This window comes from Cydia fagiglandana, chromosome 26 (assembly GCF_963556715.1).
Source record: "Cydia fagiglandana chromosome 26, ilCydFagi1.1, whole genome shotgun sequence".
Taxonomy (NCBI): domain Eukaryota; kingdom Metazoa; phylum Arthropoda; class Insecta; order Lepidoptera; family Tortricidae; genus Cydia; species Cydia fagiglandana.
This window is the reverse complement of record NC_085957.1, coordinates 1,882,905-1,898,416: the sequence shown is the minus strand read 5'-3', so window position 1 is coordinate 1,898,416 and position 15,512 is coordinate 1,882,905. Positions and strand designations below refer to the sequence as shown.

Genomic DNA, 15,512 nt, shown 5'->3' with positions numbered 1-15,512 from the left:
TTTGAAGAGCAAAGTAAGCCTTTCCGAGCTGGTGTGGTGAAAATAATAGTACTAGGTACAGTAGACTCACTCTCTAACGAAACGCGTCTGTTACGATCAGCACAGATATGGCCGCTAGGTGGCGACAGCGCCACGCGCGGCTTATGGCTAACCACCAAAATTGGTGTGGAACGGATGTAGTTTTAGCTACCTGTAGCAAAGCGACGAAATCGCGGAGTGAGCCACGCCTGCAACCGATCTGGCCTAGTGGGTAGTGACCCTGCCTGCGAAGCCGATGGTCCTGGGTTCGAATCCCGGTAAGGGCATTTATATATTTGTCCCTGAGTCATGGTTGTTTTCTATATATATATATGTAGGAAGTGGATGCGAAACTAAAACACACTTTTTACTGAACTTTATGTATTTAAACGAAGTATTTAAAGAAATATAAACAATTAACATAACGGCACGTCTTGTCTGTTAGCTTTCTCCAACATATCCCAATGGCGGACGGCCTGCGCCTCATAACCTAAACGACATAACTCACTCATGCTATCCCTTTCATACTTGTTGACATGATCTTCATTCTTGCTCACTCATTCACACAACGTTCCATTTCACTCAATCCTACAGTCGGCCGTTCCTGAAATATAGACTGGTCTCTCAGTCTCACATTACAGTATTACAGTTAGTACACAAACATAACTTTAGGTTCTTAAGTATAGCTGAATTAATCAATTTAACATCTTAAAGTAAGGTTGATTTACTAAACATAACTAAACATCTTTTAGAACAGTTGGTAACAACTTACATAATCTAGTCACAGCTATTTTCAGACCATATGTTTAATGACAACAAAATCTTAATTAGGTAAATAAGCCTTATTCTTAGCGTATCTAAAATAACATCTTTAGGAGTATAACACTGCATGGTTACACAACATGACTTAGGGAAACGACAAATGTGATTCTCACCTGACAACAAAAAAAATTAAATAAAATAAGAAAGCAGTTTAATTACCTGCCCCATCACTCCGTGCTTACAGGCCATCGTTTCATATGATCACAGGAGGTGGTGGTGTTCCTGGACCCTTCGGTGGAATCATCGACCTTCTGTACTTGGTACCGATCTCGTCCTGTGACTTTCGTGACTCGGTATGGACCTAGGTACTTAGGCTTCAACTTCATTCCGACTCCAAATTGGGTTCTTTTTATTGCAACCAGATCACCTTCCTTATACTTGGTACTTTCCTTCCGTTTCCTGTTAAACGTACGCCTGTTCTCTTCTTGTACCTTTAGTATTTGTTCTTTCGCCTTCCTTCTGTTCTCTTCTCTAGCTAGTACAAAGCAGTCTCTGTTTTCTTGTTCTAGTAACTCATAAATCTCCATGTCTTCTTTAAGCTTCATTTTAGCGCCTATAAGTAGCTCGTATGGTGACGTGTTTATACTGCGCTGGTAAGTACTATTTATACATCTCTGTACTTGACTGACATGTCGATACCACTGTGTCGGATTTTCTATGCATAGTTTCGTCAGTATTGAGGTCAGTGTCTTATGAATAATCTCGCATTGACCGTTTGACCTCGGAACCCCTGTGGTTATCTTTATATGCTCTATGCCTTCTTCCGTGCAGTACTCTTCAAACTCTTTGCTTGTGAAAGCAGTACCTCGGTCAGTTATTATTCTTGCTGGATTTCCAAAACATTGCTGGTGAATCTTCAACTTGTCAATAGTCTCTCTGCTTGTAGTGCTTTTTACTGGAAACAACCATACAAATTTGGTGAAAGCGTCCACAATAGTCAGTATGTGGTTGTACAGCTTTTTAGTCTCCATCATGGGTCCTATGTGGTCAGCGTGCAGTGTAAAAAGGGGTATCTCATCTTTCTCAATGCTGTGTAGGAAACCTTCTTGTTTACCACTTTTCTTGTCAGCTAGTAGACAAGGGACACATGACACAATGTGTCTTTCAATCTTGTTTTCTAAGTTTTCAATATAGTAATCCTTACTAATTAGTTCCATCATCTTCTTTTTAGAGAAATGACCTTGATCATGAGCTCTCTTGATTATCTCTCTTTCCATCTCAGCAGGGACAATGAGACGTCTATCCTCTCCTTTATAGAGCAATCCTTGGTCCAAATAGTAGTCTTTGAAAGGCACACTCTTCTGCAGCAATTCCATAATGGCTTTCAAGCCTTCATCATTCCCTTGAGCCACCCTCAACTGCTCATGAATGGGGCCACTCTTCAAAAATGCCACATATGGATTTCTGCTCAGGGCATCAACATGTTGCATTCTATTGCCTTCTCTATGTTCTATTTCAAAGTCATATTCTTGGAGGATTAAAATCCATCTTGCCACTTGAGTTGACATAACTAAATCTTTTTTGTTCAGGGTCATCTGAAACGCCTTACAATCAGTTACTATCTTGAAATGAGTACCATAAAGGTAACACCTGAACTTCTTCACTCCTTCTATTATAGCTAGCGCCTCCAGCTGATAGCTACTATAATTACTTTCTGCCGGTGTTGTTTTTCTACTCATGTAGTATACTGGGTGTAACTGTGCGTCTACACCTTTCTGTAATAAAATGGCTGATATGGCCACTTTGGAGGCATCCGTGTGCATCTCTGAACTCAGCTTGGGGTTGAACAGCCGTAGCACTGGTTGGCTGGTTAACCTTTTCTTTAATTCTTCAAATGCAGCTCTACACTCTGCGTTAAACTCAAATGAACTATCTTTCCTTAACAGATCTGTCAGCGGCTTGGCAATCATTGCAAAATCTTGTATGTACTTCCTAAAATACGATGTGAGGCCTAAGAAGCTTTGTAGTTGTTTGGTATTGGTAGGCTCTGGAAATCTAGCGACCGCATCCGTCTTTTCCGGTGAAGGCCGCACCTGCCCATCTTGGATCACATGTCCAAGGTACTCCACTTGTCGTTGGACAAGCTGCGACTTTTTCCAATTAATCTCGAGGCCATATTGCGAAGCCACCTCCAATACTTCACCCAGTCGAACCACAGCTTCATCCTCAGTCTCTGCGGGAATAATCAAGTCGTCAATAAAGATCAATACTACACCTCTAGCAATGAGGTCTCTAAAGATTGCAGTGATGAATCTAGTAAATACTTTAGGACACAGGGAGAGGCCAAAAGGTGCCCTAAGAAACTCATACTGTCCTGTCATCGTGACAAATGAAGTGAACTTAACCGATTCCTCGTCTACAGGTAAATGAAAATATCCATTTTTCAGATCCAGTGTGCTGAAAACTCTTGCATCCACCAATTTGTCTATATGATCTTCAATTACTGGCATAGGATATTCGTCCTTCACAATCTTCTGATTAAGTCGTCTGTAATCAATGCATACCCTAATACTACCGTCTTTTTTCTTTACAAGAACCAAAGGACTAGCATACTCTGAGTAGCTTACCCTTACCACGCCGTCTTCAAGCCACTTATTCACTTGTCGGTCAACTTCCTCTTGTTCCGCTGGAGCCAATCTTCGGGGTCGTTGTGCAACAGGGATGTCATCTTTTAGCACAATTTTCAACTTGACAGGCGCTTCCTTCGTCTTACGCGGTACGTATGATTCCACCAGGTCGTTCACCCGTTTTTCAACATCTTCACTAGAACCTGTAACAAGAGAATCACACACCCTTATCTCGCATACCCACCTATCAAGCGGTATTAACCATACATTGTTATACTCCATAACAAGTCTGACACGCAACAAGAAATCTTCACCGAGAATCATACTGTACGGCACGGTGCGGTTAGGAACTATACGAAACTTAACGTCCTTATACCACAACTCGTCTATTTCAATGTCCAAACAAATTTGTCCATAACAATCCACCTGGTTCTCGCCTAAACCCGTTAAGAAATCGTCACTTTTGTCAAACTCTGGCGCACCTAAATTGTTGTAGCACTCGATTGTCATCAAACTTACTTCGCACCCAGAGTCAACCAACGCTATAACATCTTTTCCCAACACATGAACTCGTTTCACAGGCTTCTTTTTCGGTGTAATCGTCTGCTGTGTTTTGTTTACGTCGCCGGCCATGACAGCTAGTAGACAATTCTTCGCCGCCATTTCGCTCGATTGGCCAATCACGTCTTCGCTACTAGGGATGTGACCATCACTCGTCGAACCGTAAAAAGCACGTTTCGTTGCGACACTAGCGCCATTCGTCCCGGTCGGCCATTTCTTCCCAGCGCTGCCACCTTCACCACTCGCTGCTAGCTTCACGTCACTCTTTGAAGTACTTGCAGTTGAAGATGACACAGCCGTTTTGCATTGAGATGCAATATGCCCAAATTCGTCGCATTTGAAGCATTTCAGGCCTTTCTCCTTGTGGGGACAGTCTGCTGATGAATGATTCTTTTCTCCACAGCTGTAGCAACGTACAAATCGCCCATACGTCTTCTCATTTTTCTCTGTCTGCTTCGAACGACTTGTATCTCGGCTTGAACTCGAACTCGCCATGTTTGATTTCAATTGTTCATAAATCTTCAGCTTCTCTTTCAGGTCACTGTATGTCGTAACGCCGTATAACATTATCTTATTTACTTCTTGATCCTTGATTCCTTCTACTATGTATTTAATGGCTACATAGTCTGGCATTTTTCCTCGTTTACCCAACTCTTTCATAGTAAATAAGTACTCTAAACACGATTCACTTGATTTTTTATGTCTGGAACTCATCAGCTCGTGTATAGCCTTCGCGTCGATGTTATCAGGGAACTCCTTGAGGATAGCGGCTTTAAACTCGTCCCACGTCTTAAAAATGCGCTCTGCCCGGTACCACAATAACGCCGTTCCTGTTAACGACCGCCTCGCCATCAACAGCTGTTGCAACGGAGTCCACCCACAGAGCTCGGAGCTGTCCTCGACGTCTTGAACCCATCTGGTCGCAGGATACGTCTTATCTTGACCAGTGAATTTGGGGATCAGCCCTTCCGTGAGATGTAACATCGTCATGCCATTATCTCGTGATGTTTCATTTTCGCCGTTGTAGTCTTGTTGTCTGCCGCTACGTTTGTTTGGAGACATGTTTACGCCTTGCCTTCACGTAGTTCGACGTCGTATTTCGTCTTAAAATTTTCGAACCACGCGATCCCAACGACAAATCTCGGTACGTCTTTTCTTTGTTCGTTTGCCACTCCCACGTCTCACACCACTGTAGGAAGTGGATGCGAAACTAAAACACACTTTTTACTGAACTTTATGTATTTAAACGAAGTATTTAAAGAAATATAAACAATTAACATAACGGCACGTCTTGTCTGTTAGCTTTCTCCAACATATCCCAATGGCGGACGGCCTGCGCCTCATAACCTAAACGACATAACTCACTCATGCTATCCCTTTCATACTTGTTGACATGATCTTCATTCTTGCTCACTCATTCACACAACGTTCCATTTCACTCAATCCTACATATAAGTATGTACAAATCCAGCAACGTAAAAACTAGTTTGACGTATTCAAAAGGTACTTAAATACATACCATAGTACGTAGCGGCCCCCTTTTTAAAATATCGTTCTTTAAATTTAAATACCTCCTCGCCTCGTGGTGGCCGAGTGGATATGACGTCTGACTTTCAATCCGGAGGTCGCGGGTTCAAATCCTGGCTCGTATCAATTAGTTACGAAATATCATTTGTGACGTCCCACGGATAAAGGTACCTTATGATGGTTGGCGCTTACGCTATTATTAACGCCGCTCCAATATTATTGCGGCGCTATGCGACGTAAGCGCCGGCCGCCATAAGGTACCTTTTGCCGTGGAACGTCACATTTGATATTTACCACTAGCATTTCGGTGAAGGAAAAACATCGGTGAGGAAACCTGCATACATCTGCGAAGAAATTCAAAGGTGTATGTGAAGTCCCCAATCCGCTTTGGGCTAGCGTGGGAACTATAGCCCAAGCCCTCTCGCACAAAAAATGAGAGGAGGCCTGTGCTTAGCAGTGGGACTAGGGAATGCAATCTCGATCTCGCAATTTCGAGATCTCGCGAGATCTCGCACGAATTTTCGAGATTCAATCTCGTAGGAAATCTCGATTTTAGCAATCTCTTGATCAAGAATCAAGATCTTGATTAATATTTTCGAGATCTCGAACGAGATTAAAAGATTTTTCCGTGTGAATTACTTTGTTCTGAGTAATCTTTTTGTCCTAAGGTTCATGTTGTTCAGGCAGTGCTATTGTGTGCGGCCGGCTTTTACTGACGATAAAACCGGAAAATCGGACAAACTTAACGTACAACGTTAGGGTAAGTGAGCAAAAGTCACAATTATTTATGATTTCTTGCTCGCTTACCCTATTTTTTTTTAAGTTGCTGAGTGCTTGTCAAAAATATCAACTCAGCATGTTACTGCCTCTGCTTACAATTTTGTTATATTAAAAATAATTATTACCACTTTTTATTACTACATGCAATTTAGAGCTACAAACATTTATTTTTAATAATAGTAGTTTTTTTTTTAATGTTGATTAATTTTTTATTTTATCATCAAAATAAAACATGACGTACTCTAAATAAGTAGTATATACGGCATTCTTAAAGATTTTTGCTCAAAATAACACATTTTTAATTACTTTGTCAAATCTCGATCTCGTCGAGATTAATCTCGATCTCGAAAGTGTGACGGCCGAGATCTCGAAACTCCCTATCTCGATTCAGATTTTTCGTGCGAGATCTCGAATCGATTGGTGCGAGATTGCATTCCCTAAGTGGGACGTATAAAGGCTGAAATGATGATGATGATGATGATGAAATTTAAATAATCACGATTATTTAGCAGTGGCGCTAGTGTGCACGTTGATCGGCTCTTAAGCGACTCAACTGTGACTGTTTTTCAGAAACCGCCTACATTTGTGTGCACTCTCTGCACAGCCAAGTTCAATAGTATCCCGGCGCTGAAGAAACACATAGACACGGCTGGCAAGCATATAGGCCTGTGGCCGTGCGAGCAGTGCGGCGAGAACTGTGCGAGCGAGCACGCGCTACAGGAACATGTAGGGGTGTTACATCCCAGTGAGACGCATCACTGCGAACTGGTAAGAGCATTGCAATTACATACAGTTGTAGTTGTTTTTTGTATATTTTAAACGTTAAAAAACCGGGCAAGTGCGAGTCGGACTCGCGCACGAAGGGTTCCGTACCATAATGCAAAAAATAAAACAAAAAAAAGCAAAAAGAAAACGGTCACCCATCCAAGTACTGACCCCTCCCGACGTTGCTTAACTTTGGTCAAAAATCACGTTTGTTGTATGGGAGCCCCATTTAAATCTTTATTTTATTCTGTTTTTAGTATTTGTTGTTATAGCGGCAACAGAAATACATCATGTGTGAAAATTTCAACTGTCTAGCTCTCACGGTTCGTGAGATACAGCCTGGTGACAGACGGACGGACGGAAGGACGGACAGCGAAGTCTTAGTAATAGGGTCCCGTTTTACCCTTTGGGTACGGAACCCTAAAAATAGTTATTTTAAAATAAACATTTTTTGTGTTTAGTTACGAAATGGTTAAGAAAATTTGGTAACTGGTTACGAATTGGGGACTTACGCCGTGTCGGAGCTGGTTTTGTTACAGTCTTAAACTTTCATTTCATTTTCTGTGTAATTTTAATTATATGGAGCACAATAATTGTACATTAGGATACGAGTGTGTAAAGTAGGAAATTCGTAACGAGTGGCCAATTAAGTTTTCGCACGTGTATCGTGCGTGTGGCCCTTTACATGTTCGATATACGCACATAGTGTTATAACTAACACTAGGCCGGTAAAGTAAGTAAGTAAATATTCTTTATTGCACTAATAATTATACATTTTACATACATGTAAAACTACAAAGAAATTCTAATGAAACAATAGAACGCGGTAACAACAGGCGGTCTTATCGCTAACAAGCGATCTCTTCTAGACAACCTTTGGGTAGCAGGAAATGTGGAACTCAAACAAAGTAGCACCATATGTACTATTATGAAACTGTACAACGGGACTTAATCGCGTATTTAAGTTTTAAGATTAACCTCCGACGTTTCGAGGACGGCGTTGTCTCCGTGGTCTCGGAGAAGACTGGCTCAAGTTGACATCAACATCTTCTATAGTTCGTTTTTTTTAGCATTAGAAATAACATAATAATAATAATTGAAAAACACATTTTAAAAATAAGTTACGGCAAATATGTAATAATTATGAAACGAATACGATCATTTATATTCTTCTGTTTTCATAAGTAATAGTTTTTGATTTTTAAAAAGCGTTTTTCACTCAAAAGACATGTCAAGATCGCTTACCTTCTTGCAAGTTCTTTCTAATGCTAAAAAAACGAACTATAGCCGCTGAGTTTTTCGAACTACCCGCACTTGGGTCTTGTTTACCATATGTACTGTAAAGAATATATATTTGCTTACAGTGTGACTTAACGTTCAGTAGCGCGGCGGCGTTAACCACACACAACTGTCGTAAGCACCTCGGGGAGCGGTACAAGTGTCCGGCGCGTAAGGAGCACCGCAGCGGAGCCAAGAGGAAGGGCTACAAGCCGCCGAACCACATGTGCGTGTGTGACCAGTGCGGAGTCACTATGCCGGTGAATACTACTCTTACACCCAGCTTCTTTTTTTGTTTATTTGTAGAACACAGGTGATACAGGTATTAAGTAAAAATAGGTGATTACCAGAGAGCGCAACTTTGGTGCCGATGACGTCATTATGACGTTAAGTCGCATATAGGATGTTTTTTTAAAACAACATTGTAACACCTCAATGATTCTTAATAATGATTATATAATTGATTATTTATAAAAATGCTTGGTAATTTACACAAAAAATAATGTAAACATTAAAAAACGATACGAAACGATCTCCTTCTCGTTCAATATGCTTTGTTGTTTTCAAATGTTTCTCTATATTGCTTGCTTTTGCTGTTAAATTTTGGTCACATTTTTTCATTTTTTTACAATCAGAAAAGGAAATTTCTGCAAATAGGGCTGCAAAGACTCCATAGCGATTACAAACAATAATATTTCGGTTATATTTTACTAATAAAAAAATAAGTAAACAGTAATTGGTTGTCATTTCCAACAATCTTGTTTTTAACATGACAAAGACAGTTAGTTATGTTTTTATACGTGGCCATTACGTATAAAAACTCTCAACTGAAGTTTCAATATCAGTAAACTAAAGAGGCTAATAAGTTGTTATTTGTTTAAGTATCTATAATCTAAATAACAACACTCTGTATTTAGCTTCACGTCATACGTCTGTCATCGGCACCAAAGTTGCGCTCTCTGGTGATTACAGAGCTCTGTGTTTCGCCTATTGGAGTAAAAATGTTATTAAACTTAAAATTAATACATCGGGGTTTTCGGTGCGGGAATGATTTCGTGTATAGTTGTATACCTTTGTGTAACTTAGTTTAGAAATAGAAATATCGTTTATTTGCCAGAAATGTGGTACTTAAATTAGGTGGTAACATTCATCTTAAATCGAACATCACATCTCGCCGAGAGTGTATTTATTGTAAAATATTTACCAAACTATGAATTAAACGTAGGTAAGGTCGAAATGTGCTTAGAAATGTTAAATTATTATCGTTTTTACCTGTTATTTGGCTAGTGTAAAACATTCCCGCACCAAAAACACCGATGCTTATGAATATCACTATGTGACTAGGGGTTGTGCACGCGAGGTGTTTTCGGCTGCTTTTTGACCAGTGTTGGGCGTAATTAATTACTCGTGTAATTTAATAACATGTAATAAAATTGTTTGTAATTTAATTACATAAAATTTAATTACATGTAATTAAATTTTCTGTGTAATTTGCAATTGTAACTACATTAATTAGTAATTAAATTAATGATTTACTTTTCATTTACCTTTTTAATTAGTAATTAAAATTTTAATTACTTTCCACATGTAATGGAAATTATTTGTTGGAATTACATTTTGTAATTGCAATTGTTAATTAGTAATTCAATTACTTTTTTCCCAACATTGTTTTTGACTCTCCCTGCCCGTTGGTGATATTTCATGAGGTTTTTGGCTACCCCCCTCCTAACCTGATGTGTATTTTTTTCTATTCGGCCGGTCAAGGCCACGCGCTCCAAAATTTCGTAAAATAGTGAAGATTTATGTTTAACGAAACCGAGAAAAAGTATCTACTTAATGTGGTAGGTATTTTTTCTTACTTTCATTCACTGTAGAAAAATACACGTGAGCCCTCCTTATAATTTGAAATGAAATGAGAGAGAAAATGAAACACTTGCTTATATTTTTCACGCACGCACGCTCTGCTCAACTTCGTGCTTGAAGCACACCCGGAGTGTGATTTGTTTGTGAGTGCAATTGGACGACTGATGATTGAGTGATAGAGCGAGAGATGCCTGTAAGTAGTATTATATAATGTTGTTATGTAAATACTTGTGTACCCTATGTATAAGTATTACTGTCTCCCAATTTGTGCCGCTGTGGCTTTAGCTGTTAAAGTCAACTTAAATAATAAACAATAAACAATTTTTGACACTTAAAAGTAATAATTTAACAGTTGTACTATATTGCAAATACTAGCACACATAAGAATATTTTCAATATTATATTCTATTTTGTATACAGAACCCGTCACTTCTCGAATATCACAAGCGCACGCATCTCGCCGTGAAGCCATACGCCTGCCCTCAATGCCCGAAGACATTTGTGGGTCGATCCCTTCTAAAGGTAAGTATTGACGCCAATGGCGAACGGTCTGGCTTAGTGGGTGACCCTGCCTATGAAGCCGATGGTCCCGGGATCGAATCCCGCGTAAGGGTATTTATTTGTGTGATGACACAGATATTTGTTCCTGAGTCATGGTTGTTCTATCCCTGGCTTTGATTTTGTGTTCAATAAGTTACACTGTTTAGACGTATTTTTTGTCGCTATTGGCGACATGTTTCGAGCCCGTCGGGGGTCCTTCCTCAGGCGCTCGTGCACTGAGCGCGTCGCCCGCCTCGTCGTGGGGCGGGGCGCGCGGGGCAGTCCGCAGCCGCGCCGGCCGGAGTTGTCAGGTGAACATATCGCCAATGGCGAATAAAAATTCAAATGATTGAAACCGTTGTCGCCTAAACAGTTTAAAATGTGTCTCACGAAAGTTTAATTTCGTTAAAAAATTTATTGTTATGTTTCTCTTCATATATGTATATTGTAAAATTATCGTCTGCCAGAAATAAACCTTACCTTGACCGCCGCTCCATTTTTTCCTTGTCCATCGCAATCCAACGCGGCAACGCAGCGAGTGTGATGGGCACCATTCCTTAATATATGAGGCCGGTTAAGTTGATACCCGTTTAGTTTATATACGGTGTAACATCAGGAAACCGAATAATTTTAATAGCCTGATCATATTTACAAAGGCAAAAATGTCCTATAAACTTTTTTGAAATTCGCCTAGTTTCAGAGTTAATTAGGTAGTTAAAATATTGTTACATATTGCAAAACGTCTTTTTGATGGAGATGTTGCTACCATGGGACGTAGTCTAAATAAGTAAATATCCTTATTGATATAACACTTTAAACTCTCGCGTTTTGTACACATATTCAATTACACAAACGGGTCTACCGCGACCACAGCTGATGCAACTCAGCTGAAACGTCGGAATTAAAGGTAAAAACAATGAAATTATATCGCGGTAGACCCGTTTGTGTAATTGAATATCCTTATTGATAGATGTAAAAAAAAATCTTTTTTGCCGTATTAAGCTAAATAAAGAAATGCGTGGTTAAAATATCTCGCATTCCTCGTGAGCACCTTGTATTTTAATTTAGACATATTTAACTTTAGTTCATAGATATGGTTTATATGTTTATTAATTAATGTATTTATCTTATTGTATGTGTGTGTGTGTGCAGCAACACATGCGGTCGCACACGGGGGAGAAGCCATTCCAGTGCTCCGAGTGTCCGCTCGCCTTCGCAGCAAAATGCAACTTGCACCGACATTATAAAGTTGTGAGTACTTTTTCAGATATAAGGACTGTTCATTTTATTAAGCGGACACACAAAAAAGTATAAATTACATTTTTCTAATTCTGGAATCGCTTTATTTAGATAAATATAATAAAAACGGAAACCAACGCAAAACATTTTAATGTAAATATAGTATAATATAATAACATCGGTAAGATTTTCGTACTTTTACACGGTTGCGCCGTTCAAGTGCCTGCACATAAATTTTTGACACTTTTTGACAAGTTGTAAACAACATTCGTTTGAATTCTTTCAATGTTTTAGCTTCTCATCTACCCTTTTTTAAGTGCATCTTCACATTGGTCAAGTGCCACTCGATGGAGTGGAGCTCCGGGCAATTAGATGAGTTGACTTGTTTTTGAACGAAATCAATGTTTTTCAAATTCAGTAGCTTTACTTTCTGACCAGCATAGTGGGCACTTGCCAAATCAGGCCGAAATGAAGAGGTGACATTATGCGTCTGATAGACGGAAAGTACTCGTTATTAGATGCATTATTTTCTGTAAATGTCGCAACCAAAGTTCATGTCGCAAAATAGAACAAACTTTTTAAGGCCACAGGAACCAATTGCCTGCCAGACAAGGACTTTCTTCATGAATTGGTCAATTTTGATGTTACTCTCCTCGTCGAATATATGATCTTCTACAACGGCATGGTAGCATCAGGGCCATTGGTAACGTACTACAGCAACATTTTACGCATTTTCCGTTGTCCATTAAAATGCTACGAAATTTATCTTAATGTAAAATGTAGTACAGTTTGACGCTTCTTTTTTTCGATTGCTTTCGCTGCTCTGTAATTCTTTTGTCCATTTTTTTCTTTCTATGGGTCCATTTATTGTACATACTTCTTATATTTTAATCTGTGCCTACTCTAACGCCTGCTGTCTTAGGAATTTCGCGAACCGATAAGTAATTTATTGATTTTAACAGCCGCATGACAATACTTTTGTTTCTGGATTGGCCGGGCCGCTTCTGTGCCGGGATTTTGTAAAATCTTCAAGCATATGATGCTCTGCAAATGTTTTAATAATTTTATTTACGTTTAACTTGGAAAATTTGTACATATTTACGATTTTTCGCAGTGAATACTAGCCTGTGCATCCTTATTGCAGAACTAACTTGCTATGTTCCAAATTTGTTCGGTCCTTCGGGAAAAATATTTGACTATTATGGGAACAAATATGTAGCAATTGATAAATAAGGGATTGTTAATTATATTGTTATGAGCTGTACGTCAATTGATTTTAAATTCGCCGATTAAAAGAGGTGTAAGAGTGTCCGCTTAGTAAACTGAACAGTCCTTAATATTTTAAACTTTCGCGTTTTGAACACATATTAACTCACATTATAGACGGGTCTAACGCGAATTTTATTCACGTTTTATTTAATTCGCGTTAGAAACGTCTATAATGTGTGTTAAAACTTTTTCAGAGTTAAGAGTTAGTTGTTGGTTGGTTGGTTCAAAGATTATACAGGGAATAATAGCAGTGTTTGTAAAATGACTTGTAATTTGGGCCGATTTTTCACTCGTAATTGTCAATTTTTTCATCAGATTCCAATTAATTTTGGTTTATAGACAGTGTTCCCTGTTTTGTTCGTTATAATTAAGCGCAATTTCACCAAATGGCCTAAAAATCGAGAGTTACGAAAATGTATGAAATTTTCGTACGTTTTCGTAACTCGCAAAACTTGAAGGAAATGTTATATACATTTTTGGGATTACAGTTGTGATTTCGTTTTTATTCTGAAAATTGACCATGTATTCCAGTGGCGGATCTCTAGGCTAGTGCCCTTGACGTCAAGGCTAGTTACGGCGGTACCCGTCCCAATTTCTGAAAGAAGAAAGAAAATACATTTATTTACGTCAACCAACCAGTTAAATTTCTCGAGTTTATTTGATCCTATGGTAGCTGTTTTTAATTTTATAATACCTACGCCGAGTCAGACGCCACAATAGAGCCACGCTGTTACGTCATCCCCCAAATCGAATGTTTAGTTAATTTAATTTTTATGTGTATGGTTTTTATTTGTCTTTGTCTTTGGCTCATCTGTGGCCATGAGTAAGCCCATTCATAATAAAAAAAAAATCTTTTGTAGTTTCACAGTGCCTTGGTTTTATACAGTAATGTTGTGTAACATATTTGATCAATCAATAAATAATAATGTATTTATTTCTAGGCACACCTGGGTGAACGCGAGTCTTTCCTGTGTCCATTGTGCGGGCGCACGGCCACCACCAGGTCTTCATTGAAGGTGCACATTCGTGCCGTGCACGGCAAAGCCGGCTGGCCCAAGCGCGATCGCAGCAAACGCGAGAAAAAGATGCAGCTAGATGATGAATAAAGGTGCACGATCGTGCGGTGCGACGGCGGCTGGCCCAAGCGGGACCGCATCAAACGAAAAAGACATGATGATAGATGATCAATGATTAAATACTTTTCTTCTTCTTCCTCGCCCGGCAATTTGCCATGGCCCATGAGAGCCTGGGGTCCGCTTGACAACTAATCCCATGATTAACATAGGCACTAGTTTGATTAATGATTAAATACTTCGTTTAAAAAAATGTGTTTTATTTTGAAGAAATCCATTACATGAAACATACTTTGACGACCGGTCTGACCTAGTGGGTAGTGACCCTGCCTGCGAAGCGGATGGTCCTGGGTTCGAATCCCAGTAAGGGCATTTATTTGTATGATGATACAGATATTTGTTCCTGAGTCATGGGTGTTTTCTATGTATTTAAGTATTTGTATATTATATATGTCTGAGTACCCACAACACAAGCCTTCTTGAGCTTACTGTGGGACTTAGTCAATATGTGTAAGAATGTCCTATAATATTTATTTTATTATTTATTTATTATACTATAGGCACATTTCGTAACTAGTTACGAATCAACTCCTAATTTTTGGAATCATATTTAGTGACCATTGCAACCAGTTACGAAATGGACAAATCACCAATTCATATCTGGTTACTAAGTGAGAATGCTGTTCGTCTTAGCATTCTCACTTAGTAACCTGTTGTGTTCCTGCCGGTGAGTAAGGTTGCTAGAGCACAACGAGGGGAGTGTTAGGGTTGGCAACGCGCATGTTATATACCTCTGGAGCTGCAGGCGTCCATAGGCTACGGTGACTGCTTACCATCAGACGGGTCATATGCTTGTTTCCCACACAAAGGCGTCCTTTAGCCTCGTGCCGCCCACCATACGAAATTATAGCCAAGAAAGTTAGAATCTTGTTGTATTTTCAATTAGATTGAATTTCATTTGTTCGGAAATGTTACTGAGATAAATGAAATGCTACCTACTTTGTTTTTAAGGTTGACATTCCATCAAAACTAAGTGTACGTTTGACAACTGATCTGGCCTAGTGGGTAGTGGCCCTGCCAGTGAAGCCTATGGTCCTGGGTTCGAATCCCAGTACGGGCATTTATTTGCGTGATGACACAGATATTTGTTCCTGAGTCATGGTTGTTTTCTATGTATTTAAGTATTTATATATTATATGTATCGTTGTCT

General features: G+C 39.3%; 1 protein-coding gene across 1 annotated transcript in view; it reads left to right on the top strand.

Moving 5' to 3' along the window:
* Positions 1-14,439, top strand: part of LOC134677533 (zinc finger protein 184-like) — a 69,600-nt gene extending 55,161 nt beyond the window's left edge. Inside the window, exons 11-12 of the mRNA XM_063535999.1 lie at positions 11,874-11,972; positions 14,171-14,439. Coding sequence (XP_063392069.1) covers positions 11,874-11,972; positions 14,171-14,335 — 264 coding nt within the window. The 3' untranslated portion in view covers positions 14,336-14,439. The remainder of the gene's footprint in view (positions 1-11,873; positions 11,973-14,170) is intronic.
* The last annotated feature ends 1,073 nt before the right edge of the window (positions 14,440-15,512 follow it).